General features: G+C 44.2%; 1 protein-coding gene across 1 annotated transcript in view; it reads left to right on the top strand.

The window, feature by feature from the left end:
* CWF19L2 (CWF19 like cell cycle control factor 2) overlaps positions 1-25,642 on the top strand; it is a 239,923-nt gene that overhangs the window by 106,782 nt on the left and 107,499 nt on the right. Inside the window, exon 11 of the mRNA XM_040340244.1 lies at positions 9,297-9,422. Coding sequence (XP_040196178.1) covers positions 9,297-9,422 — 126 coding nt within the window. The remainder of the gene's footprint in view (positions 1-9,296; positions 9,423-25,642) is intronic.

Raw genomic sequence — 25,642 nt, 5'->3', positions numbered from 1 at the left:
CCACACCAAAATGCATTGTACTGTGTTACCATGAATTTTGGCATGTGTTAGCAAGGTGCATTGGCGTGTTATTGAGAATTATTGGAACCACTGCGCTCTTGCAAAAAGGGTGCATGTTTTCTTGTGTTGTGGATGGAATTTGTGAGTGTTCCCATAATGCTCTAATGTGAACCTAAGCATAAAGGGTCACTAAAGGAATTTTTTTTTCTTTTTTTTACCTTGCTGCAGTCCTGGTTTCATGTCCTCATTGTTCATTTTTGCTCTGATGTTGCTGTAATCCTTCTCTGTTCTGGACACTTCCTGGTTGTCTGTTTCCTGATGACCACAGTACTGGGAGATTCTAGTTTCATTTTCCAAACCATCACTGCTCTATGGCTCTGTCTAGCACAGAGGCAGGATAACATGCAAAAACGAAACTAGATGCAAAAACAAAACTAGAGGTACATTATATGATTGATTTTTATCTATTTTTAATAAATTTTAAAAGGAATCGGTTAACTAATATGTCTCCATACCCTGTAAACAGTCATTTCAGCAAAAATTTTTTTTTCCCTTTACAACTCCTTTTTAATGCCAAAGTTCACCTAATTTTACCTAAATAAATGTAGAATTGCGTACAGGAGATAAGTCATATTTGTTACTGCAGTATGCAGGCTCTGCACCATTGTTTAGTAGGACTTCACAACTTTGTGCCCTGCAAGTCCTCCAGACCAGCGTCTGTCTGAAATGAATAGACTGGCTAGTCTTTAATCACTGGTAAATAAATACCATGGGATCTAGATTTAGAGCCAGGGAATGGCTTTTTTTATTTTAATTCATGGCAAGTACTTTTTTATTACAAATAATAATGTGAATTAGTAATGCTATGCACCCTATTGAGCTATGCAAAGTGTAAAGTTTATTGATAGGTCCACTTTAATTTGTTTTAAAAGCAATTAATTTCCTCCATGGTAATTGCTTTATCCTAGTTTTCATCATGTAAGCAATGATCTGTGTTCTCTGCATGGTAAGAGTTGACAAAAGTAATTTAAAAGTATCTAAAAATATATCACCTATACTGAAGCTATTTGCATTGCCCGTAATTTACCGCTGCCTTTCCTGTCACTGCCATTTTAAATGATAGATCTCACTGGGTATTGTGTATTGGTGTGGAAAATGAGTTCACAGTAATAAAGACTTGGTCAGTGAAGCTTTCTAAGCATCTGCCATAGGGAGACGTCTCTGCATTACAGATATGCTTACAGAGTACAGTGCTTTAGTCAACATATTTGTGTTCAGAGCTGGATTATATCATTTACAGAAATATTTCAGTGTTTAGTTCTTGTTTTATTATGTATTTCTTGAACCAGTCTATCTTTTTTTTTTTTTCTTCATTTTGCCCTTTCATGCACTTTTTTTTTAAATGAAATCCTATGATTTATCCCTTTAAAAAACTGCAGGAAAAATACCTGTTGATCTGCCAAAAATTCAGTGTGCTTCTAACTTTCTTTTTAGGCTGACAACGCAGTGCTGAAACCATCATAATCGTTGTCAGACCTGCCTACTGGACTGTAGAATTTTGCCTAACCCCCCCCACCTCTCTGTTCCTCTACATAGCATACATTGATTTCTCTCTTAGAAAAAATATACAGTGGGTATAGAAAATAAATCACACCCTTTAAAATCAAATTTTGTTGCTTTGCAGCTTGAAAATGAAAACAGACATAGGGCCAGATTCACGTAGAATCGCGGCGGCGTAACGTATCCTAGATACGTTACACCACCGCAATTTTTCATCGCAAGTGCCTGATTCACCAAGCACTTGCGATGAAAACCTACGCTGGCGGCCTCCGGCGTAAGGCGGGCCAATTTAAATGGGCGTGTGCCATTTAAATTAGGCGCGCTCCCGCGCCGGACCTACCGCGCATGCTCCGTTTCCGAACTCCCGCCGTGCTTTGCGCGCCGTGACGTCATTTTTTTGAACGACGACGCGCGTAGCGTACTTCCGTATTCCTGGACGGCTTACGCAAAGGACGTTGATTTTTAAATTTCGACGCGGGAACGACGGCCATACTTTAGACAGCAATACACTTGCTGACTAAAGTTAAGGCACCAAAAAAAAAGTGTAACTTTGCGACGGGAAACTAGACTAGCGGTGACGTAGCGAACGCGAAAAACCGTCGTGGATCCGCCGTAACTCCTAATTTGCAAACTCCCCCCAGCGGCGGTACTGCATCCTAAGATCCGACAGTGTAAAACAATTACACCTGTCGGATCTTCTGGCTATCTATGCGTAACTGATTCTATGAATCAGTCGCATAGATAGAAACAGAGATACGACGGCGTATCAGGAGAAACGCCGTCGTATCTCATTTGTGAATCTGGCCCATAGTTTTTGTTTTATCCAGCTGTATTTACTAGTGCCACTTATAACATCCAAGTGAAAGATCTAACACCAAATCAGGAAAAAAATAAAAAACAAAATTAACGGAGTTGGAAAAAGGATCACCCCTTTATGTCAATATTTTGTTGGACCACCTTTTGCTTTAAAAGGGAAGTACAGGTTTTTTTTTTGTACATGACCGATGCTGCATCTATCCCCTGCCACCCCTTCACTGAGAACCAAGCCACACAACAACGCTGATGGTTTGGTTCTATCACCTCTCAAAGTTCCTAAATTTAAACCAATATGTATTCTGCTACATATTTTTGGTAAAAAAATCCCAATAAGCGTATATTAACCACTTAAGACCTGGACCATTACGCAGGTAAAGAACCTGGCCAGTTTTTGCGATTCGGCACTGCGTCGCTTTAACTGACAATTGCGCGGTTGTGCGATGTGGTTTTCCAAACAAAATTGGCATCCTTTTTTTCCCACAAATAGAGCTTTCTTTTGCCCAGGACAGAATTTTCCAGACGATTCTAGAGGACAGGGTAGTGATTAGGCCTGATCCTTTCTATTTGCCCAAAGTATTTTCTAACTTTTATAGGTCCCAGGGGGTAGTCCTGCCTAGTTTCTGTACCTCTCCCAAGAATGCGGAGGAGGAAAGGTTTAGCCTTCTAGACGTAAAAAGATGTCTTCTTATTTTTCTGCAGAAATCCAGTTGGTTTTAGGAGTTCCTCCCAGCTGTTTGTGTTATTCAGTGGCCCCAAGAAGGGGTCTAAAAGTTCTATTGCTAGGTGGATTAGGGAAGCTATTTGTGAAGCCTACAAAGCGTCAGGTCGCACCCCTCCTTCTAGAATTAGGGCTCATTCAACAAGATCCATGGCTACGTTGTAGGCAGAAAGAGCGGGGGCATCAAATGGGAGAAATTTCTAAAGCTGCCGTCTGGTCCTCCTCTCATGCATTGAGTTCAGATGCTTTCCAGCCAGGACCTCTCCTTTGATAGGAAAGTGCTTCAGGCCGTCGTCCCTCCCTAAGGTATAGAATCTTGCTTATCTTCTCAAGTAGCTGCCCTGGAAGGTGAGGAGGGAAAACCCCCGTTAGACTTACCGGTAACAGTATTTCCAGGACAGTGTCTATATTCCCACCCTATTCTACTTTTCACTGGTCGACCTTGTTTACTTGGTGGTGGTGTTTCTATATGTTTCTGTGTTTTTTTTTCCTGTGCCGAGTGCACTTTTGGTGGAGATATACTTGATCTTCTAAACAACTGAGGGTCAGAGGAAAGGGAGGGCCCTTATACATTGTATTCGTTTCCTGTAGAGGGCGGAGCCAATCATCTCAAGTAGCTGTCCTGGAAATATCGTTACCGGTAAGTCTAACGGGGGTTTTTGGTGATGTGCAGTGTTGTTTTTGCACCAAACATATCTTTTGGAATTATGGCAAAAAAGTTCAACCTTGGTTTTATCAGACCATAACACATTTTCCCACATGCTTTTGGGAGACTTCAGATGTGTTTTTGCAAAATTTAGCCGTGCTTCGTAAGAAAAGGCTTCTGTCTTGCCACTCTACCTCATAGCCCAGACATATGAAGCATATGGGACATTGTTGTCACATGTACCACACAGCCAGTACTTGCCAGATATTCCTGCAGCTCTTTTAATGTTGCTGTAGGCCTCTTGGCAGCCTCTAACCAGTTTTCTTCTCGTCTTTTTATGAATTTTGAAGGAAATCAGCCGATTTAGTAGAACCAGGAGTTCTGAAATCATTAATCTTTGCCTCATTTTTTTTACATCGCATAAACCTGACATTTTAACTGGTGTGGTTACTATTATTGTCCGTAACATCAGTTAAAAAAAATTCACTTAGGGGGGGTGTAATATATATATATTTTCAATGTTGCCAGCATAAGATGGATGGTGCTAGAACTAGTCTTATACAGAAAAGGGTGAATCCTTCTCACTATTGCTAAGGTGTAAAGAGATTTACTGGATATGTAAATTAGTTACACATATATTCCCGTTGGACTGAAAGAGTACTTTTCCTTTAAATGCTTTTCGTAATAAATCTATTACTTTTGTAGTTTAAAAACAGTGAGCTTTATTGTGATTGTTGGGGACGCATGGATTTCAATGTGGGGTTTTATTTTTAAGTACGTGATTAGAGCCAGAGGGTGGGGGGTGGGCTTGGGGGGGCAGAGCATTGCACCATGAGCCCACCCACTTGTGTGACATTGGCAAATTCGTATTCGCTAATGTCTTCCTGCTTCTCCTCCCAGCCAATCAGGAAGCAGTTCCTAAGATTTGGATTGGCTGGGAGTCTTAGGACGGGTCTCAGAACCCGCCTCCTGTATGGCTAGGAGAAGAGGCAACTTCCCCGGCAGCAGCCGTATTTTCTTGGAGCTGCAGTGCACTGTCAGGTCTGTTTGCGCCCGCCCCCCCCCAAAAAAAATGTTGACCACCAGCTGCCACTGTATGCTTCTGGACCATGTAGTTTCTATTACTGTCCAACCTAGTCTAGTTACTGGTCATCTTTATACTGACAGTAGAGGCAACGTCAGCATCCATGTTAGCATTTATAGAACATCACTCCTTCACCTGTTTAAGGATTCTAAACATCACAACAAAATGTAACAAGAAGCGATTAGACAATCTTGGTAAGAATTAATTGCTCTATTTTAGATAAGCACTCAAATCTAAATAAGTCGCGTTGTGATATTGTCTTCCAGCTTTACAGCTTTTTGTTTTTTTAACAAGTATCTGGAGGGAGAAGCATGCATCAAATCCGCAGAGGGAAGGGAAGGCTGTTAGATAGTATAATAAGACAAACAGTTCTTCGTTGGAAAAGCCTCCAATCTCTCTAACTATTGTTATAGTGCTGTCTGTATCTGCCCTCAAGTACTTTTTCTATGTTTTATGACAGTACGCGGGTAAAGAGAGCATGTAACCGTTTCTTGCATACTAAAAACCCATCTCAAGGATAAGGCAACCTAAGCCAGTTACCCTAGGCCCCCGAAGCCAGCAAGGACTCAACAAGCAATATTTTCTTCAGTTTTTTCTGATCTGTTCTGTTAAACCCAGTTATAGTTGGTGACACACGGCGCTATCACCATTTCCACAGTCTAGACTAGAGTAAGCGGCTTTGGAAACTAGAAAGACCTTTGGATATCCTCAATACATACTTTGGTATCCTTACTACCTTATTTATAGTTCTCTTGTAGCTACTGGTAAATCTATACTGGAATGTCCGAAGTCTTCAACTGGCATTTGGTAGGAACACATCATACCCATATGTAAATACTTTCCCTAGGCAGCATACAGAGACTCATTCTGCACAAGTGTACTGCTGTGTATTATTTTTTAATGATCTAAAAGTTCAGCAATGTAAAATTAAAGTCACATTAGGTTACCATATTTCATGTTTGCCTTGCACTTCATATTTTATCCAAAATTACACAAGTCTGGCCAACAAAGCAGATGTCCTACTGAGACATTTACCTTCCAACATACCGTAGCTGTGCAAAGACCTGTTGCAATGTATATTTAATCCTTATAATCATAAGAGATTTTCAGACTGGAAGGGCAGTCCCCAATATATAGCATTTTTGGTTGGTTGGTGAATATAGCATGTACTGTTTCTGTAGTTGATGCCTCTATGCACCCTTTTCAATACATGCATTCACAATGTGCAGAAGAAAGGAATAGAATGTGTTTGTAAAAAATGTTTTGTTAACCATTTTGTTGCTAAATGACCGGGCCACTTTATGCGATTCAGCACTGCGTCGCTTTAACTGACAGTTGTGCGATGTGGCTCCCAAACAAAATTGACGTCCTTTCTTCCCACAAATAGAGCTTTCTTTTGGTGGTGTTTGATCACCTCTGTGTTTTTTTGTTTGTTTTTTGCGCTATAAACAAAAATAGAGATAATTTTGAAAAAATTCAATATTTTTTACTTTTTGCAATAATAAATATCCCTCAAAAAGATATAAAAAAAAAAGTTTTTTTCGGCCGATACGTATTCTTCTACATATTTTTGGTAAGAAAAAATCGCAAGAAGGGTGTTTTTTTTTTTAATCAGTTTTCGCAAAACTTATAGTGTCAACAAAATAAGGGATAATTTTATAGCTTTTTTTTTTTTTTTTACTAGTAATGGTAGTGATCTGCGGCATTATGGTGGGCACATCGGGCGCTTTTGACACATTTTTGGGACCATTGTCATTTTTACAGCGATCAGTGCTATAAAAATGCACTAGTTACTGTGAAAAGGGCAGTGAAGGGGTTAACCACTAGGTGGCGCTGTAGGGGGTTAAAGGAACACTAAAGGTTCATTTTTTATTAGATCAATTGATTCATTTAAGCAATAGCATATAAATATCACTTACCTCGTTTTTCCTTTAGACCTCCAAAATACAGTAATCCAGGTTTGAAAATGCCATTTCCTGTCTCTTCTCTTCTTGCTTTCCACCAGCATCTGAGCCATTTTGCATGGTGGAAAGCAGAATGTGCTCACCCCCTCCCTATGACTACAGCCCTGAGTGAAGATGCTCTCTTATCCCTCACAGGCATGGGAGGCTAAGCCTAATGTAGTTCCCATTAGGCCGTGATGTAGCAAGAATGAATGCGCACCGCAAACCAGGAAGTCAGTGAGAATAATGATTCAGGAGTGACGGAGGTGAATAAAACAGCTCGATTCCAACAGGTATCAAACTAGTTATAATGCAAAACATTACTTTTTACTTTATCAGCTACTGTCAGACTTTAATTTAAGAGGAAAATATTTTTGTCTTTACAACCCCTTTTAAGTGTTCCCTAAGGTGTGATTCTTACTGTAGGGGGTGTGGCTTGCTGTGACACGTCACTGATCGGGTTGCCAATGACAGGGAACACGTTCAGTGACAGCTAGGAAGAACGGGGACAACAACACGCAACAGCAGCTTCTTAAAGGGGACGTACAGGTACGTTCTTTTGCCTGCCTGTGCCATGCTGCAGACGTATGTCTGCGGGCGGCAAGCGTCATGTTATACAGTGGAACCTTTGGTAACGAGCGTTTTTGAAAGACGAGCAACTTTAAAAAGAAAAAGCCTGACTCGGTTTGCGAGTGTTGTCTCGCAAAAACAAGCAGGATTCAAGCCAATGGGGTGTGCAGTACCGCATTTGGCCAGGGGTGTGACACTCGGAAATGTGCGAAGCCATTCGGAAATTCTCGGAATCACTCATCCTGAGTGTTTCCGAGTTCAGCCGAGCTGTCCCAGAGGTGCAGCAGCTGATTGATGATTATAAAACCGCTTCCATACAGATTCACTTAGCACATGGACACAGAGACAAACGGCTATTTCTCCAGAATAACAAAAGGTAGGAATCTGCAACAAAGTTTGTTAAAATCCTTGCAATGTACATTGATTACCAAAAGGGGAATATTTTTTTTCCTCAACAAAAGTGGACTTTCATTTCTAAGCTTTGCTGCTTTTTAAGGAAAGATAAAAATATAACTGCCAAAGCGTAGAGACCCAATCATTTTGTTTAAAGGGCAAAAACAGAGTGAGATTCATTAGTTATAAATGTTAAACACTTTCTGCACTGAATAATTTAATAAGCACTTCAGAAAGAAAAAGTCCAGCTTTGTGGCTTAAATACTTTATGCAAATGTTTGGTTCACACTGTTCTTCCACCTTGAATGCAATTCTGCATCGGGCTGAAAACATTGCAGCAAAATGAGCTGTTAAAGTGATACTAAACAGAGCACTGGTAATTGCTATAATTAATTAACACAAATCATATATAGCATGCCACTGTATTTTTTTTTTAACTCCTCTAAGGCTGCATTCACACTTGAGCGTTTTGAAGCTTGAAGCTCAAAACCGCTGGTGGAAAAAAAAAAAATCAATGATTCTCTGAGATGGTCCACATCTCCACTCCATTTTCTGGAGCTTTTTTTGTCGCTCAAATCGGCCAGATTTGGATGTTTTTGACGCATTCCAATTCTCATAGAAAATGAATGAAACGGTGCCATTCGGTGTGTTCACTGCTAGTTTCCCTTATCACAAATTGCAGCGGCAGCGCCTGAGAGCCGATCCGAAAAACGTCTGGGGTGCCGACATCGTGGGATATTTTAAAGTCAGCAGCTACAGTAGTTGTAGATGCTGACTTTTAAAAATATTTTTTTTTTTTTGACCTCCGCTTTAAACATAAATTGGAAACAAACTGGAAAAGGGTTGTATGTGGTAAAGCATGTTATGGTAGTGTGTATATGATGATTTGTTCACAAATACATTTTATTAGATGAAAAGGGATTCCCAAAGCACTATAATGCATTCCTCATTTCATCTTTTGAGCAGTGTTTAGACACTGTCCAGAAGCTCCCAGTTACACAGCAGTAGCTGTGGCTGTTGCTGTATTAGAGAATAAGCTTGCCATATTTGCTTGTGAAAGCAGTAAGGGGAATGGAAGAGGAACATAGTATACGTTCTGTGCGAGGTGTATTTTGACCGTTGTTTGGATGTACATTGTATGCCTAAAGTCTGCAGCTAGATTCTGTGTTAGATGACCTCATTGGCCAACAGGGAGGCTTGGAAGCACCATGGGGCAGAGCCAAGCTTGGGTTATTATTGCTTACTCTAAAGAAAGCCTGCTCTCAATATGGGGGTTGCCATTACTGACACATCTTTCTGAAAATATTCTGTTGCCTGGCTGTTCAATATATTCAGACATTTCTCAGTCACTGACCTAAAATCAGTTTGCAGATTGTGAATTCTCTGGGTGGATGCTTGTTACAGGTCAGAAATTGATATGGTGGAACCCCCCGAAATTTGTCTCTATATAGGTTTCCCTCAGAGAGCAGCTCAACTTCTGATTTCAGAGTATGCTGTTAAATTTATAGTATGACTGCAAAAAAACTTTGTTTTTTGTTTAGTTTTCATTTTGATTTTATTTTTTAGGAATCGAGCTCCAGAGAAGATCAAGAGGTTCTCCTTATCAGAACGGATCAGTCAGGAAGAGCCTGGCCTGTGAACTCTTCTGGGGAACCAGCAGAGCCAAAGGGAGGAAGGAGAAAGAGACAGACGGTAAATATTTATATTTTTTTTATTTATGTATGTATGTATGTATATTTTATTGCTGCATGTTGTATTACCTAAAGACCTCACACAACTTCTAAAGTATTGCAAAGTGTAGTAGGTCAAAAAGCAAATCAGAAGGAGCTGCGGTGGCTCAACGCGATTGGCACTGCGCTGACAAGCCATTCACCTCTGCAGCTAGAGGTTCGGATCCCGGTCTCGGCTTCATGTGAATTGAGTTTGGTGGTCTCAGCCCGGCTCCCGGTGGGTGTGCTATGCAAGGTAAGCCTGTGCTTAGTACGCCCACCCCCCTCCCACAAAAACCACCACACCTACACACGCACTCTAAATTGGGTTAACACACGCACATTGACCACACGGTCTCTAAAGAGAGGCGAAGGACTAATGGGGCTGGTTGAGCGGGCTAATCCTCTCACTCCCTTATAGGGAGTCCCTCTGCCCCGTTGGGCTTCAAAGCGGAGCAGGTAGGGCGGGCTGTGTGGGAGGACCCCCTCACACACCCGCCATTGCCACCCGGGGCATGGAGAAAGGTGGCAGATTGCCTCTGGGGGAGGCCTGCCTACTCCCAACCCCTGCAGTCCGGCTCCTCTCTCGAGTACACGCACAAAAATACACTTTAAAAAAAAAAAAAAAAAGCAAATCAGATTTAGGCCTCATTACCACTGACTTTTAAAAAAAACGGGCTGTAAAGCTAGTACAGACGCAGGAAAAAAGCAAATTTTTCCTGCGTTTTGCATTGAATTCAGTGCACTTTTCGCCACGCTAGCTTTCAGCCGCGTTTTTTCTTTCTCTATTCAAAATCAATGGTTCCCCATGGGAGCCCATTGATTTGAATAGAGGTCGCACCAGAAGTCGGATCAAGATGATCTGACTTGCGGGGCAACTCTTGTGCAGAGAATCTTGAGGAACCCCGACAACCCTGGCCGTTGGTTGTCGGGGTTTGCGGGTGGGGGGCTTATCGGAATCTGGGAGCCCCCTTTAATAGGGTGGGGGCCGGGATCTGGGGGCCCCCTTATGTGAATGAGTATGGGGTACATCGTACCCCTATCCATTCACCTGGTGGAATAAAAATGTCAATAAAAAAACACTACACAGGTTTTTAAAGTAGTTTATTAGGCAGCTCCGGGGGTCTTCTTCCGAACTTCTCCGCTCTCCGGGGGTCTTCTGACTTCGGGGGTCTTCTCCGCTTTCTTCTGCTCTCCGCGCTCCCCGGTTCTTCTCCCACAGAACCCGACAACTAACGGCCAGGGTTGTCGGGAAGAGGCCCTTGTCCCCATCAACATGGGGGCAATGTGTTTTGGGGTGAGGCTCGCTCGCCCCCCTTCCTGACCTGCCAGGCTGCGTGCTCGGATAAGGGTCTGGTATGGATCCTGGGGAAACCCCCACGCCGTTTTTTTCCAGTGTGGGGGATTCCCCTTAAGATCCATACCAGAGTGAAGGGCCTGGTATCATCCTGTGGGGGAACGCAATTTTTTTTTTTTTTTCGCGGGGGTTCCCCTTCAAGATTCTCCGCAAACGAGTGGCCCCGCAAGTCGGATCATCTTGATCCCAATTTTGGGGCGACCTCTATTCAAATCAATGGGCTCCCATAGGGAGCCTCATTAAATCACGTTTGCTGGCGTAATTCAAATTCGGCGGGTAGGGGGCGTGTTTCATTTAAATGAAGTGCGTCCCCGCGCCGAACGAACTGCGCATGCGCCGTCCATAAAAAATCCCAGGGTGCATTGCTCCAAATGACGTTGCAAGGACGTCATTGTATTCGACGTGAACGTAAATGGCGTCCAGCCCCATTCACGGACGACTTACGCAAACGACGTAACTTTTCAAATTTCGACGCGGGAACGAAGGCCATACTTAACATTGGTTGCGCCTCATATAGCAGGGGCAACTTTACGCCGGGACAAGCCTAACATAAACGTTGTAACTTCACTGCGTTGGCCGCGCGTATGTTCGGAAATTCGCGTATCTAGCTAATTTGCATACTCGACGGGGAAAACGACGGAGGCGACACCTAGCGGACAAAAAAAAATTTGCATTTAAGATCCGACGGCGTAAGAGCCTTACGCCTGTCGGATCTAATGGTTATCTATGCGTAACTGATTCTAAGAATCAGTCGCATAGATGCGACGGCCCAGATTAGGACTTACGAAGGCGTACATGGCGTTGCGCCGTCATAAGCCCTTTCAGAATCTGGGCCGTTATCTTTATTAAACAGATCACATTATTATTAAAGTAAATCTGTGCTATTTCCAGACTAGGCAAACTATCACACAGGCTTCACAGCAGGTAACCTCTTCTTATGCTTCTTTTCATGATCTGAGCAGGTTGATTTGCCTAGTTTTATGACAAGTTTACTTTTTGAAACCCAGACTTACTCTTGATCTTATTTTTAAAAATATGTAAAGTTCAGATCAAGGGAAAACAAGTATACTGAGTTACACTAATAATCTAGTTTCATACCCACAGATCTTCAGCCTCAGTTCCAAGATCTCTTCTAGGCCCCTTGCCTCTAAGACTGCGGATTGGGGATTTGTTGTTGTAAAGTTGAGTTTAAAGCACCGCTCCAGCCAAAATTTCAGCTTTGTGTCACTTTAAAATAGTTTGCTTTGGCCAAGCTGGTCCAAACAAACAATTTTTTCACTAAGCTGGTCCAAACAATTTTTTTTACCAACAGATGCGCCCGCTGGGAGCACTGAATAAAATGAATGCAACATCCGTTGCATACAACACTGTCTTCCAATAGCAGGACAATGTCTCCCCATCCCGTTTCAGAACAAAATAGAGTGGGGCTGAGCTCTGTACAGCCATTCACCAGAAGCCTTGCATTTTCTGAATTCGTAAAAGGCTTTTTCTGTTTGGCTGAGATAGAGATCATGGGCCAGATTCTCAAGAGTTAAGCCGGTGTATCTACTGATACACCGGCGTAATTCGAAATTCCCGCCGGCGTATCATTGTTTTGTATTCGCAAAACAAGATACGCCGGAATTAGGCTAGGATCCGACTGGTGTAAGTCACTTACACCGTCAAATCCTAAATGCAATACAACGCTGACCGCTAGGTGGCGTTTATGTTCAGGTCTCATTTGACTATGCAAATGAGCCTGATACGCCGATTCCCGAACGAATTTGCTTCGCGTACTCGTCGTTTGCGTAAGCGTAAGGTTACCCCTGCTATATGAGGGGTAACCTTACGCCAGTCCGCTGTATGCCATGTTAAGTATGGCGTCGGGTCCGCGTCGTCTTTTTCCGTCGGTTACGTCGTTTTCCTAAGTCGTTCTTGAATACGACTTTACGCCAATGACGCTCACCTCGGCGTCATTGACGTTTTCCGTCGTGAGCTGGAGCATGCGCACTGGGCTATTTTTCAGCCCGGCGCATGCGCAGTTCAATCGGCGCGGGGGCGCGCTTAATTTGAATATAAGCTTCCCCCTTTGAATTACGCGGCCATACGCCGGGCCATTTACACTACGCCGCCGCAAATTACGGAGCAAGTGCTTGGAGAATACGGCACTTGCTCCAGTAAGTTGCGGTGGCGTAGTGTTAATGGCTTACACTACGCAAACGCGGGATCTTGGAGAATCTGGCCCCATGACATTATCCACCCACTATGGCAGCTCAGTGTTCAAGTTCACCACCATGCTGCCACATATAGGCATTAATGCACATAGCCAGTGTTATGGGGTTAAAGTGTTTATAAATCTTAACAATGATCCCATCTTATTTGCTCCCTTTTTGGTCTGTTTTGCATTTGCATCAGTTTGATAAGTGTAAAAAAAAAATCTGTTAAAATTCATAACTGTCCTAGTTCAGGGATTGGCACGGAACCAAGGCTGTGGCGGACATTTTCCAAAAGTACAGACCTTAGTGAAGTACACCAAGGTAAATTTTAAATTTAAACCATCAAAAAACACTCTGTCTACTCTCTGGCCTAGTTATACAAGTACAAATAGTTTTAAATAACATTTAAATAAAGACTGCTTGTGGCATGAGATTGCATGCATGACACATGGGACAGTCTGAGATTGCATACATGGGACAGTCTGAGGCCTTGTACACACGACCGGATTATCCGATGAAAACGGTCCGCCGGACCATTTCCATCGGACATATCCGCTCCCGGATTTTGGTCTGATGGTTGTACACACCATCAGACCAAAATCCCCGCGGTGACGTGTCGCGCCGTCGCCGCGACGATGATGCGGCAACGTGCGTGACCCTGGAAGGTAAATACTTCGACGCATGCGAGGGATCGCGGTCGGTCGGACAAGTCCGGTGAGTCTGTACAGACGACCGGATTTGTCCGACGGACAGGTTTCCAGCGGACAGATTTCTAAGAAATTTTTGTCCGCTGGAAAACGGTCGGCTGGACAAATGTCCGCCGGAAAACTGTCCGATAGGCCGTACACACGACCGGATTTGTCTGCTGGAACTGGTCCGCGGACAAATCTCAGCGGACAGATCCGGTCGTGTGTACGGGGCCTGAGATTGCATACATGGGACAGTCTGAGATTGCATACATGGGACAGTCATGCATGTCACACATTGCACACAGGCAGTCAGTGATTGCATACATGGCACATGGGGCAATTTTTCACTGTGCTACATGAAAGAGAGATGCAACTCCATTTGTCAGCTAACTGAGCTATGCTAAGCTGCAGTAACTCTGCAGACTCGGCATAGAGGTGCCTGTAAACGAATGCGCGATGTACTGCTAGTTGAGCCTACCTGTAGGAACAGTCACCTGACTCCCTCTGCTCAGCTGCTCACACCTCCCTCTTCCAGGCACACCCCTATCGCGCCCACTCAAGCAGCAGCCTGCAGGAGAGAGACTGGAAAACTGGGGGAGGTGCAGGGGGCTGAGAGTCACTAGATGATGTGTAATTATGGCTCTGAGTTGTCCCAACCGCGGCTCTGATTTCCCACTCGGCAGGCAGAGGAGGACAGCATATTCATTTGTCCTGCTCCTCTGACCAGCTCCCTGTGGCTGAATGCAAAATGGGCAGACGCGGACACTGCATGGACCGTTCAAGGACACTAGTGTCTGTGTACGGACACCTTGCCTGTCCCTGTCCTGGTTCCTTTCTTGCACTACAGAATTGTTAGCCTTTTTGTAAAAAATCTGAGAGTGCGAGTGGCTGAATGGTTTAGCAAAAGACACTGGGCAGGGCTGACACTACTCCATCTACAAAAAATAACATATATTGCAAGCCCACAACAGAACATAGGAGGTGAGTGAATTTCTGCCAGATCAAAATATAATTTTATTTAAAAGGATAAAACGTGAGGAAATGTGCACATATTATGTAGATATATATTGCACATTTCTTTGTTTTTTCTTTATTATACGTCACGTGACACAGAGTGAGGCTATTATTCATTACTTACTGGGTTATACTTCATCTCCAGGTGAATGGACACAGGTAGACCAAAGGTACTTCGACAGGAAGGGATCCCCTATATAACCCCTCCCATACATGAAGTACTTCAGTTTTTTTACCAGTGTCTGCAAGGTGGATGGACACTTATGTTTGAGCTCTCTCGCGCTCCAGGTCTTGAGGTCCCAGCACAGTTCTAAAATGAATCAAGGGATTGACTGATCAAAACCATTTGAAACAAGCTTGTATGCGAAGATAAATGGTACCCGAGCCTCGCAAAGAAGGATTGCTGGCATTATTGCCTCCATCCCGCAGGGTGGCAAGAAGCGTGACAGATCCCCCTCACCTGAGCCTCCTAGTTTGGGGCAGGAATGGCTTGAGGAAGGGGAAGAGCTAGATGCTAAAGACTTAGGAGATGGCCCGGCAGATGAGTCTGCTTCTGGGGAATCTGGGCCAGAAGATGGCCAGTTGGTATCAGCCTCTCAGTCGCAGAGGCTTTTGATCCAGACTCTTATTAAGATGGTTCGTTCCGGCTTTAAGTTACTTCCTGCAGAGGTTACTGAGCCTCCCTGGTCCTTTTTGGAGTCCCTAAAGCCTCCTCAGACTGCACAGGCTTTCTCCTTGCCCCGCTGTTGGAACAAGCGGTGTATGCTAATTGGGAACATCCTGACAGGATTTTTGTTCCTCCTAAGAGGTTTTTCCTTTTATATTCCATGGAGGAAAAGTTAGTTAAGAAATGGAGCATGCCAGCCGTAAATGTGGCGGTCTCTTCCTTAAACAAGAACTTAACTTGTCCAGTGGATAATGCACAGGGCTTGAAACACCCTGTTGATCAGGTTTCAGTCCAACAATGCAGTGGCCTATATCAACCACTAGGGTGGTACCAGGAGCCGTTCAACTGAGGAGGTGGTGAACTATATATTAACCTGGGCAAAGGGACATGTGACGGTTCTATCGGTGATTCATATCCCAGGATTAGAGAATTGGAAGGCAGATTCAACACTGCAGTGGCCTAGATCAACCACTGGGGTGGTACCAGGAGCCGTTCCACTGAGGAGGTGGTGAACCATATATTAACCTGGGCAGAGGGACATGTGACGGTTCTATCAGTGATTCATATCCTAGGAGTAGAGAGTTGGAAGGCAGATTATCTTAGCCGCCAGCAGATCTGCCCGGGGGAATGGTCCCTACACCCGAACATGTTTTGGAAAATCTGCCAGCGTTGGGGATGTCCAGAGGTCAATCTATTGGCAGCCAGGTTCAACATCAAGCTACAGCAGTTTGTGTCCCGAACAAGGGATCACCTGGCAATCGGAGCAAATGCTCTAGTAGTTCCATGGAACCAGTTCTCCCTGGTTTATTCTTTTCCCCCGATCACTCTCCTTCCACGTTTGTTGCACGATTTGGAGAGAGGGGGTTCCAGTCATCCTAGTGGCACCAGCCTGGCCCAGAAGAAGCCACTGATTCTTAGAGATCGTGAGATTGGCAATTGACGGGCCATGGATGCTTCTGCGCCACCCGATCTACTGTCTCAAAGTCATATATTCCACCCCAATTTACAGTCTCTAAATTTGATGGCATGGCGATTGAAGCCATGTTAAAGCATTGTGGCATCTCAGGACCGGTGGTGTCTACCCTAGTGAATACCAGAAAAACAGTCACAAGGAAGATATATTATAGGATCTGGAAAGCCTATAATGCTTGGTGTGAAGTCAGAAACTGACATCCTCGGAAATACGGTTTTATTACAGGGTTTGATATAATATATGCAGCCCTCAAAATTTCACTCTTTTGCTCGCATTTTGCGAGTTGAATTTATTCCAGGGCGAGTGAGGAGCTGGGGTGAACCAGGCTGACAGTTCTGTCAGCCGAAGTACACAGAGAACGGCAGGGCTGGACTGCCCTGGCACCGCTTTGAGCCAAGCCTGCAGCGCTCTCCTTCTCCCCCTCTTGTATCACACACAGCAGGCATCTTCCGCTGTGTGTCATGGAGCGGGGTTTGCAGTGTGTGTCGGCATTTGCCTACATCTCCTGCAGGGTGTCCCCGGGTCCCCAGCGCAGCGATCGCGATGGCCGACATTTTTGCAGCTCCCATCTGTCCCAGCCGGCTGCCTGCATGTTAGTGTCAGAGCGCCGGGAGATGTCCTTCGAGTGTGTGTCGGCATTTGCCGACATCTCCTGCGGGGTGTCCCCGGGTCTCCAGCGCAGTGATGCCTGACACTTTAGCAGCTCCTATCTGTCCCAGCCAGCCACATGTCAGCCGTGTCAGGGCGCCAGGAGATCTCCTTCCCAGGTTCCTCCTCCCGTCCCATCAGAAGACACGCCAAAGCAGAGGAGGAACCTGGGAAGGACATCTCCCGGCGCTCTGACACTAACATGCAGGCAGCCGGCTGGGACAGATGGGAGCTGCAAAAGTGTCAGCCATCAATCACTGAGGACCCGGTAAGTCTTCTGCTGAGGGTGGCTTGGTTGGGGGAATAAGAGAATTTGGGCAAGAAGAGGGGTTTAATACTGAAAGAGGGGAGATGTGGGGATTATTTGTGCTGAGAGGGGGGGTCTGTGCAGGGAGGGGGAGATGGGGGATGATTTATGCTGAGGGGAAATCTGTACATGGAGATGGGGGGGGTGATTTGGCCTGAGAGGGGGGATTTGGGGGGTAAAATAATTTGTATAAGGAGGGGTTTGGGGGGGATTTATACTGGGACGAGGGATATGGGGGGCATTTTTTTACTGAGAAGGGGGATTTGTGCTGAAAGAGGTATATGAGGGTGATGACTTGTGCTGGTAGGGGGAAATGGAGGGGAAGTAATGTGCTGAGAGGGGGTATTTGTACTGGAAGGTGGCATATGGGGGTGAAGATTTTTAAGAGGGGGAATATTGGGGGGGATTTGTGCTGAGAGGCAATTGATGGGGCACAGTAATGCGGCAAGTGATGGGGCACAGTAAGGCTGCAAGTGATGGGGCACAGTAAGGCTGCAAGTGATGGGGCACAGTAAGGCTGCAAGTGATGGGGCACAGTAAGGCTGCATTGATGGGGCACTGTAAGGCTGCGTTCACGGGCACACTGAGGCTGCACAGATTGGTACTGATATGCTTTATGTTACTATTGTTAATATTTATTTTTGGAACTTAATTCTGCTTAAAATATTTAACAGTGTAATTTCATGAGATAATTTACAAGGGCGTGTTTAGGGGCGGACTTAGGGGTGGGGCAGGGGAGGTGTTGGGTGGGGCAACTGGTGGCGAGTAACTCTTAAGGCCTGGCTAGTGGCTTAGGACTTGAAATTTTGAGCCCTGATATATGGATTGCGCTGCCCTGGTGGTTGACCTACATCTACCTAATCATGTGCAATAATTACGGTTTATTAAGCCCTGTAAATATCACCTTGTGCTACTTTACCACAGATTTACTAATAAAGGACAATCCACCGAACATATATGTGTATATAGATGTGTACCAAATGTTCATAAACAAATATTCTTCTCAGAAGGATGTGAAAACGCACACATATGTGTACCATACATGTGTTAAATAGTGCACATTACATCTGAAAAAAACGTGCATTACCCTGTATCGGGTTCACAAAGAATTTTGTGTCACAAAACCAAAAAATGTTTTGGCGAAAAAAATATATTAACAAGTATTAGAAAATAATGAAGAATTTCTAAATGGATCCTCTTCCCTTTAAAGTCCCAATGTGATAACCAAAGGCATCTATTGAATCGGATCTGGTGAGTGGCCATTCTTAATGGTGATGGGATAATCACGGAAGTTTGAATACTCCGCAGGAGGAATATTGATTGCCTAAGAGCACTTGGTTATCACATTGGGACTTTAAAGGGAAGAGGATCCATTTAGAAATTCTTCATTATTTTCTAATACTTGTTAATATATTTTTTTCGCCAAAACATTTTTTGGTTTTGGAACACAAAATTCTTTGTGAACCCGATACAGGGTAATGCACGTTTTTTTCAGATGTAATGTGCACTATTTAACACGTGTATGGTACACATATGTGTGCGTTTTCATATCCTTCCGAGAAGAATATTTGTTTATGAACAATGGTAAACATCTATATACACATATATGTTCGTTGGATTGTCATTTATTAGTAAATCTGTGGTAAAGTAGCACAAGGTGATATTTACAGGGCTTAATAAACCGTAATTATTGCACATGATTAGGTGGATGTAGGTCAACCACCAGGGCAGCGCAATCCATATATTATATCAATTACATTTTGGGCGAGCCACTATAGTGATTTGCACTTTTTTTGATTGCAGCAAACCATCTAATATAGAACAAATTAGTTGTTCTATTTGTGCCAGTAACACCTGTCCCTTATTACAGAGAACAGCCCCACACCCACAGATACTTACCAACAGAAATGAATTGCCCACAGCCTTCAGGGATTGTTTACAGCCCATGCTGCAAGATGTAGACTTGCAGTTTGGGATGTAAGCAATCCCTTAAGGCCAAGGCTTTGAATCTCTAAGTATGGATCTATGGAGGGTGAAGGTGGGACACTTTGGGTCTTTGGTCTAAAACAACAATTATGCCGCGTACACACTACCGTTTTCCGGGTTCTAAAAAATTACGTATTTTTTTTAAATGTCATTAAAAACGATCGTGTGTGGGCTTCAGAGCATTTTTCACGATCTAAAAAATGGGCATTAAATGGGCATTTTAACGTTGTCGTTTTTAAGGTTGTAAAAAATGGTCGTGTGTGGGCTTTAATGGCATGAAAAAACTGTGCATGCTCAGAAGCAAGTTATGAGAGCGCTCGTTCTGGTAAAACTAGCGTTTGTAATGGAGTAAGCACATTCATCACGCTGTAACAGACTGAAAAGCCTGAATTGTCTTTTACTAACACTAAATCAGCTAAAGCAGCCCAAAGGGTGGCGCCTTCCGCATGGAACTTCCCCTTTATAGTGCCGTCGTACATGTACGTCACCGCGCTTTGCTAGAGCATTTTTTTTTCACGATCGTGTGTAGGCAAGGCCGGTTTAATGATCGGGTTGAAAAAAACGTTTTCTATACCCCGAAAAACGGTCGTGTGTACGCAGCATTATTCTGTAATGAATGCAGAGCTATATTATTATGTATCTTTATATCTGATTTGAGTTCAACTTGAAGCAACCTTCATTGTAAAATAGTTTTCCTGCTTTTCCTTGACTGGTTCTGGCACTTCCCTGTAGGCTATAAAAGATCATCATAGTGATGAATCCGATCACCCAGCGTCTCAGCTCTTGTAGGCAGCTCTCTTTATGCTGTATGTTTTATCTTCCATGACACAGTGGCTCTTCACACCTAATGCATCACTGCGGTGGCAGCAGCCTGCCCGTGTTGGTCCCCACAGTCCATAAAGCACACACCGGCCTGGAAGCACAAGCTGCAGGGATGATTGGGTTCAGAGGCAGAGGAAGGAGAATCTAAATTAACTTTTCCTTCCACACTCTATATTAATATGAACAGCTCATTTTAATGTTCACTTTCTTTGAGGGCATTTTCATTTAAGTTTCCTCTCATGGGAAATAGACTCATAAGCATGACTGGAATGTAGAGATTCTGATGCATGCAATATTAAGGATCTGATTTGCCTGGTGATGCCGTGAATCATTAGAGGAATTTGGCATGCTAAGCTAGAGATATTATTTGGGGATATTACCACCATATTTTTTCTTACTATTGAGTTGATTGTATATATGTGTGTGTATATATATATATATATATATATATATATATATATATATATATATATATATATATATATATAATATATCTTCACTGGGTTTCTACGCTCTGTCATTTCATGCTAAAATGGTAACGCATTGATTGGCACTCTTCAATGAAGGTACACTTTGCGGTCCGCACATTTAACTGCTGTTCTTCGGACCCAGATGCTTGGGGCCCAACCTAAGGTTACTCCAAGTGAGAGGAAGGGAGACCTGCTACTCAAGTACCTACCGTCTTTTACTAGGGTCAGCAGCCTTTTCTACAAATAAATGGCAATTGGCAAGCATAAGCAGCCATTGTGCCAGTGAACAATAGCGTGCCATAGCTATATAGTTTGTTTTACTGTTTTACATTTTTTTCACTCCTAGGTATACTAGTTATAATCTCAAATAGTTCTGTAGATACACTACATTGTCAAAAGCATTGGGACACCTGAGCGTTTTGTAGACTGAAGCCTGAAGCTACAAAACGCTGGAGGGTCAAAAAATCTATTAGGCCCCTTTCACACTGGGCATGGGAGGTGCGGTGGCGGCTAAAAATCGCGCCGCTATACCGTCGTATTTACCACGATATTCGGCCGCTAGCGGTGCAGTTTTACCCCCACTAGCGGCCGAAAAAGGGTTAATACCGCCGGCAATGCGCCTCTGCAGAGGGGCATTGCCGGCGGTATTGCTGCGGTTTCCCATTGATTTCAGTGGGAAGGAGTGGTAAACGCCCCGCTCCTATACCGCTCCAAAGATGCGGCTAGCAGGACTTTTGGAGTGGTCCTACTAGCGCACCGCTACAGTGTGAAAGTTTTTGGGCTTTCACACTAAAGACCGCAGGGCACGATTTTTTCAGGCGGGATAGCAGCGCTATTTTTAGCGCTAAACCGCCTGAAAAACGTGTCTGTGAAAGGGGCCTTATTCTCTGTGGAGATGGTTCACATCTCCACTCCAAAATGCCTAAAGCCAGAATCTCCAAAACACTGAAGCTCAAACAAGTTCTGGGACTTTTTTAGGCAGATTTGGGAGTTTTTCTGCTTTCTGACCTTTTGACCTGTGCAAAATTGCGGTAAAATCGCGCGACTAAAAATGCTACCCTCAGGTGTGAATGGGGCCTTACTCTTCTGGGAAAGGCTGTCCACAAGGTTTAGGAGTTTGTCTATGGGTATGTCTGACCATTCTTCCAGAAGCACATTTGTGATGTCAGGCACTGATGTTGGACGAGAAGGCCTGGCTCGTAGTCTCTGCTCTAATTCACCTCAAAGGTTTTCTATCAGGTTGAGGTCAGCACTTTGTGCAGGCCAGTCAAGTTCCTCCACCCTAAACGCGCCCATCCATGTCTTTATGGACCTTGCTTTGTGCACGGGTCCAACTCATTTGGTGGGGGGGGGGGGGGTTATGGTGGGAGGTTGTTTTTCAGGGGTTGGGCTTGGCCCCATAGTTCCAGTGAAGGGAACTCCTTAAGGCATCAGCATACCAAGACATTTTGGACAATTTCATGCTTCCAACTTTGTGGGAAGAGTTTGGGGGTCGCCCCTTCCTGTTACAACATGACTGCGCACCAGTGCACAAAGCAACGTCCATAAAGACATGGGTGAGCGAGTTTGGGGTGGAGGAACGTGACTGGCCTGCACAGAGTCCTGATCTCAGCCCGATAGAACACCTTAGAGCAGAGACGGCGAGCCAGACCTTCTCGTCCAACATCAGCCAGCTATGACTAAGCATCTATCCATGATGTGAAACATGTTAGCTTTTTTGTCCCCCATGTCCACTTTCTACCATTGATTGCAGTGTTGCATGAATTTTTGGATGTTATACAGCTTTGGATTTTATCCTTTGTTCATTTTGTTTCAATAAATCGCCTATCAGAGTGCAGCAGTCCAGGAACGTTTCTTTTTTCCACTTCTCATCCAACATCCGTGCCTGACCTCACAAATGCACTTCTGGAAGAATGGTCAAACATTCCCATAGACACACTCCTAAACCTTGCTGACGACCTTCGCAGAAGAGTTGAAGCTGTTATAGCTGCAAAGGGTGGGCCAACTCAATATTGAACCCTATGGACTGTTCATGTGCGTGTAAAGGCAGGCGTCCCTGTACTTTTGACAATATAGTGTACTGTAAGTGCTTATTGATCTTGCACTGAAAATGGCTTTGCATGCCTTAGGTTGCTGTCAGTGTGACCAATAGGGGTTTCTGATGAAAAACACTTGAGTAACTCCTCCCTTGTCCACACTGTTTATTGCTTTATGTCCTGCTAGATCTTGGAAACTTGAGTGTCAGATCTTCCTACCACTAACTTGTACCGACCCAAGGCTGGATCCTGAGGCTCTGGGGTCTCATACCTCATAAACCAAGTCTCCTGGAAGCCTGAATCAAAGGTGGGAAGCTTGTACAAAGCAGTGGAAGGCTGACATGAGCTGTAGCTTGCCCGTTGCTGTGTTTACATGCGGTTAAAGGGATTTTAACCACTTCCTTACTGGGCACTTAAACCCCCTTTCTGCCCAGAGGACTTTTTGCGATTCGGCACTGCGTCGCTTTAACTGACAATTGCGCGGTCGTGCAACGTGGCTCCCAAACAAAATTGACCTCCTTTTTTCCCCACAAGTAGAGCTTTCTATTGGTGGTATTTGATCACCTCTGTGGTTTTTATTTTTTGCGCTATAAACAAAAATAGAGCGACAATTTTGAAAAATTTTTTTTACTTGTTGCTATAATAAATAGCTCAATTTAAAAAAAAAAAATGTTTTATCCTCAGTCTAGGCCGATACGTATTCTACATATTTTTAGTAAAAAAAAAAAAAAAATCGCAACAAGCGACTGGTTTGCGCAAAAGTTATAGCGCCTACAAAATAAGGGACAGAATTTTTTTTTTACTAGTAATGGCGGCGATTACTGTATAAATGTGACTGGCAGGGAAGGGGTTAACACTAGGGGGTGAGGAAGGGGTTAAATGTGTGTCCTATATAGTGTTATAACTGTGTGGGGGGAGGGGGGGTGACTGGGGGGGTGACCGACCTGTGTCTCTATGTACAAGAGACACAGATCGGTCTCCTCTCTCCCTGACAGAACCGCTGTCTGTGAGAGCCCGCAATGAGAGATGATCTCATATGTTTACATATGAGATCATCTCTCATTGGCCGCACAGATCGCCTAGCAAAAGGCCACTCCAATTGGCCGTTGACGGCGATCTGTGATTGGCTGTGTCCAAGGGACACGGCCAGCACAGAAGTTCCCCGGAGCGCGCGTGGGGAACGCGGAAAGGGGCGGACGTCAATTGACGTCGCCCCAGAGAAGTAGAACCACCCTGCGGCCGTCAATAGTCGTACGGCCGTCGGGAAGTGGTTAAAGGTACAATTTTTTTTCCCTAAATAGCTTCCTTTACCTTAGTGCAGTCCTCCTTCACTTACCTCATCCTTCCATTTTGCTTTTAAATGTCCTTATTTCTTCTGAGAAATCCTCACTTCCTGTTCTTCTGTCTGTAACTCCACACAGTAATGTGAGGCTTTCTTACTGGTGTGGACAAAGCCTCTTGAGGGAGGGGGGGGGGGCGAGCAGGAGGGTCACGACGCTCTCTACTTTGCAGAAAGGAGCTGTGTGTTAGTGGGCGTCCTGACTCTCCTGTAGTCCAAGGGAGGGGGCGAGCATGACACTCCACACCAGGGAGCAAGTCTTGCATTACTATGTGGAGTTACAGACAGAAGAACAGGAAGTGAGGATTTCTCAGAAGAAATAAGGACATTTAAAAGCAAAATGGAAGGATGAGGTAAGTGAAGGAGGACTGCACTAAGGTAAAGGAAGCTATTTAGGAAAACATTTTTTTACCTTTACAACCCCTTTTAAGGACAGTTGCTCGTCCTTGCTTGTGTCTATGTCCAGGGCCGATAATGTGCCCCTGGCTGTATGATTACATGGGGACAGCAGGCTTTGCAGCCATAGTTGTTTTGAAACGCCTGTTATTCAGGCTGCAAGAATCTGCTGCCGATCACAATTATTGTGAATGAGACATTGCGCTGTACGTATAGATAATGTTGGCAATTATGGGAGAACACTCAATATAGAGGGTATGATCATTAAATGATGAATAAACCCTTTGTTTTTGTATTCATTGCATGCAAATGCATAGCTTGTATCTAATCTCATTATCTGCCTTATACTAAGATGTTGTGAATCTTGTTATATTTTGCTTTTAACCACTTAAGCCCCGCCGCATGCATACGTTTTTTTTTTTTTTTTGGAGACGTATATCTTCGTAAGAGCAGCAGCTGCTGCCACAACCAAGATATCCACCTCTTCAGGCGGCAGGGCTGTAAACAATAATGGTGGTCTGCACGGCGGATTCGCCGCAAGATCACCGTTATCGGCGGCGGCAGAGGTGGCCCCCCCTCCTGCCGCTCTCCCACGCCCTCCGCCGCTTACCGGAGCCGTCGCCAGCGGTGGAGGCGATTGGGTCCTGTGTCCGGCTTGCTATGGATACAAGTGAGGGCAAGATGGCCCCCCCCACCCGTCTCCATAGCAGGGCGGAAGCAACGTCAAAACGTCACTTCCGCCCATGCTTCTTAAAGGCACATTTTTTATTTTTTTTTTCATTGCATTTTAGTGTAAATATGAGATCTGAGGTCTTTTTGAACCCGGATCTCATATTTAAGAGGACCTGTCTTGATTTTTTCTATTACAAGGGATGGTTACATCCCTTGTAATAGGAATAAAAGTGACCCTTTTTTTTTAAACCGTGTTAAAAAAAAAAATCAAGTATAATAAATAAGAAAACAAAAAAAATTGTTTTAAAGCGCCCCGTCTCGACGAGCTTGCGCGCATAAGCGAACGCATATGTGAGTAGCGCCCGCATATGAAAACGGTGCTCAAACCACACAAGTGAGGTATTGCCGTGATCGTTAAAGCCCTAGACCTCCTCTGTAACTCAAAAGATGCAACCTGTAGAATTTTTTAAACGTCACCTATGGAGATTTTTAAGGGTAAAAGTTTAACGCCATTCCACGAGCGGCGCAATTTTGAAGCGTGACATGTTGGGTATCATTTTACTCTGCGTAACATTATCTTTCACAATATAAAAAAAAAATTGGGCTAACTTTACTGTTGTCCTTATTTTTTT

Source organism: Rana temporaria, chromosome 2, assembly GCF_905171775.1.
Source record: "Rana temporaria chromosome 2, aRanTem1.1, whole genome shotgun sequence".
Classification (NCBI taxonomy): Eukaryota; Metazoa; Chordata; class Amphibia; order Anura; family Ranidae; genus Rana; species Rana temporaria.
The sequence above is the reverse complement of the archived record's forward strand: the minus strand, read 5'-3'. Positions and strand labels throughout refer to the sequence as shown.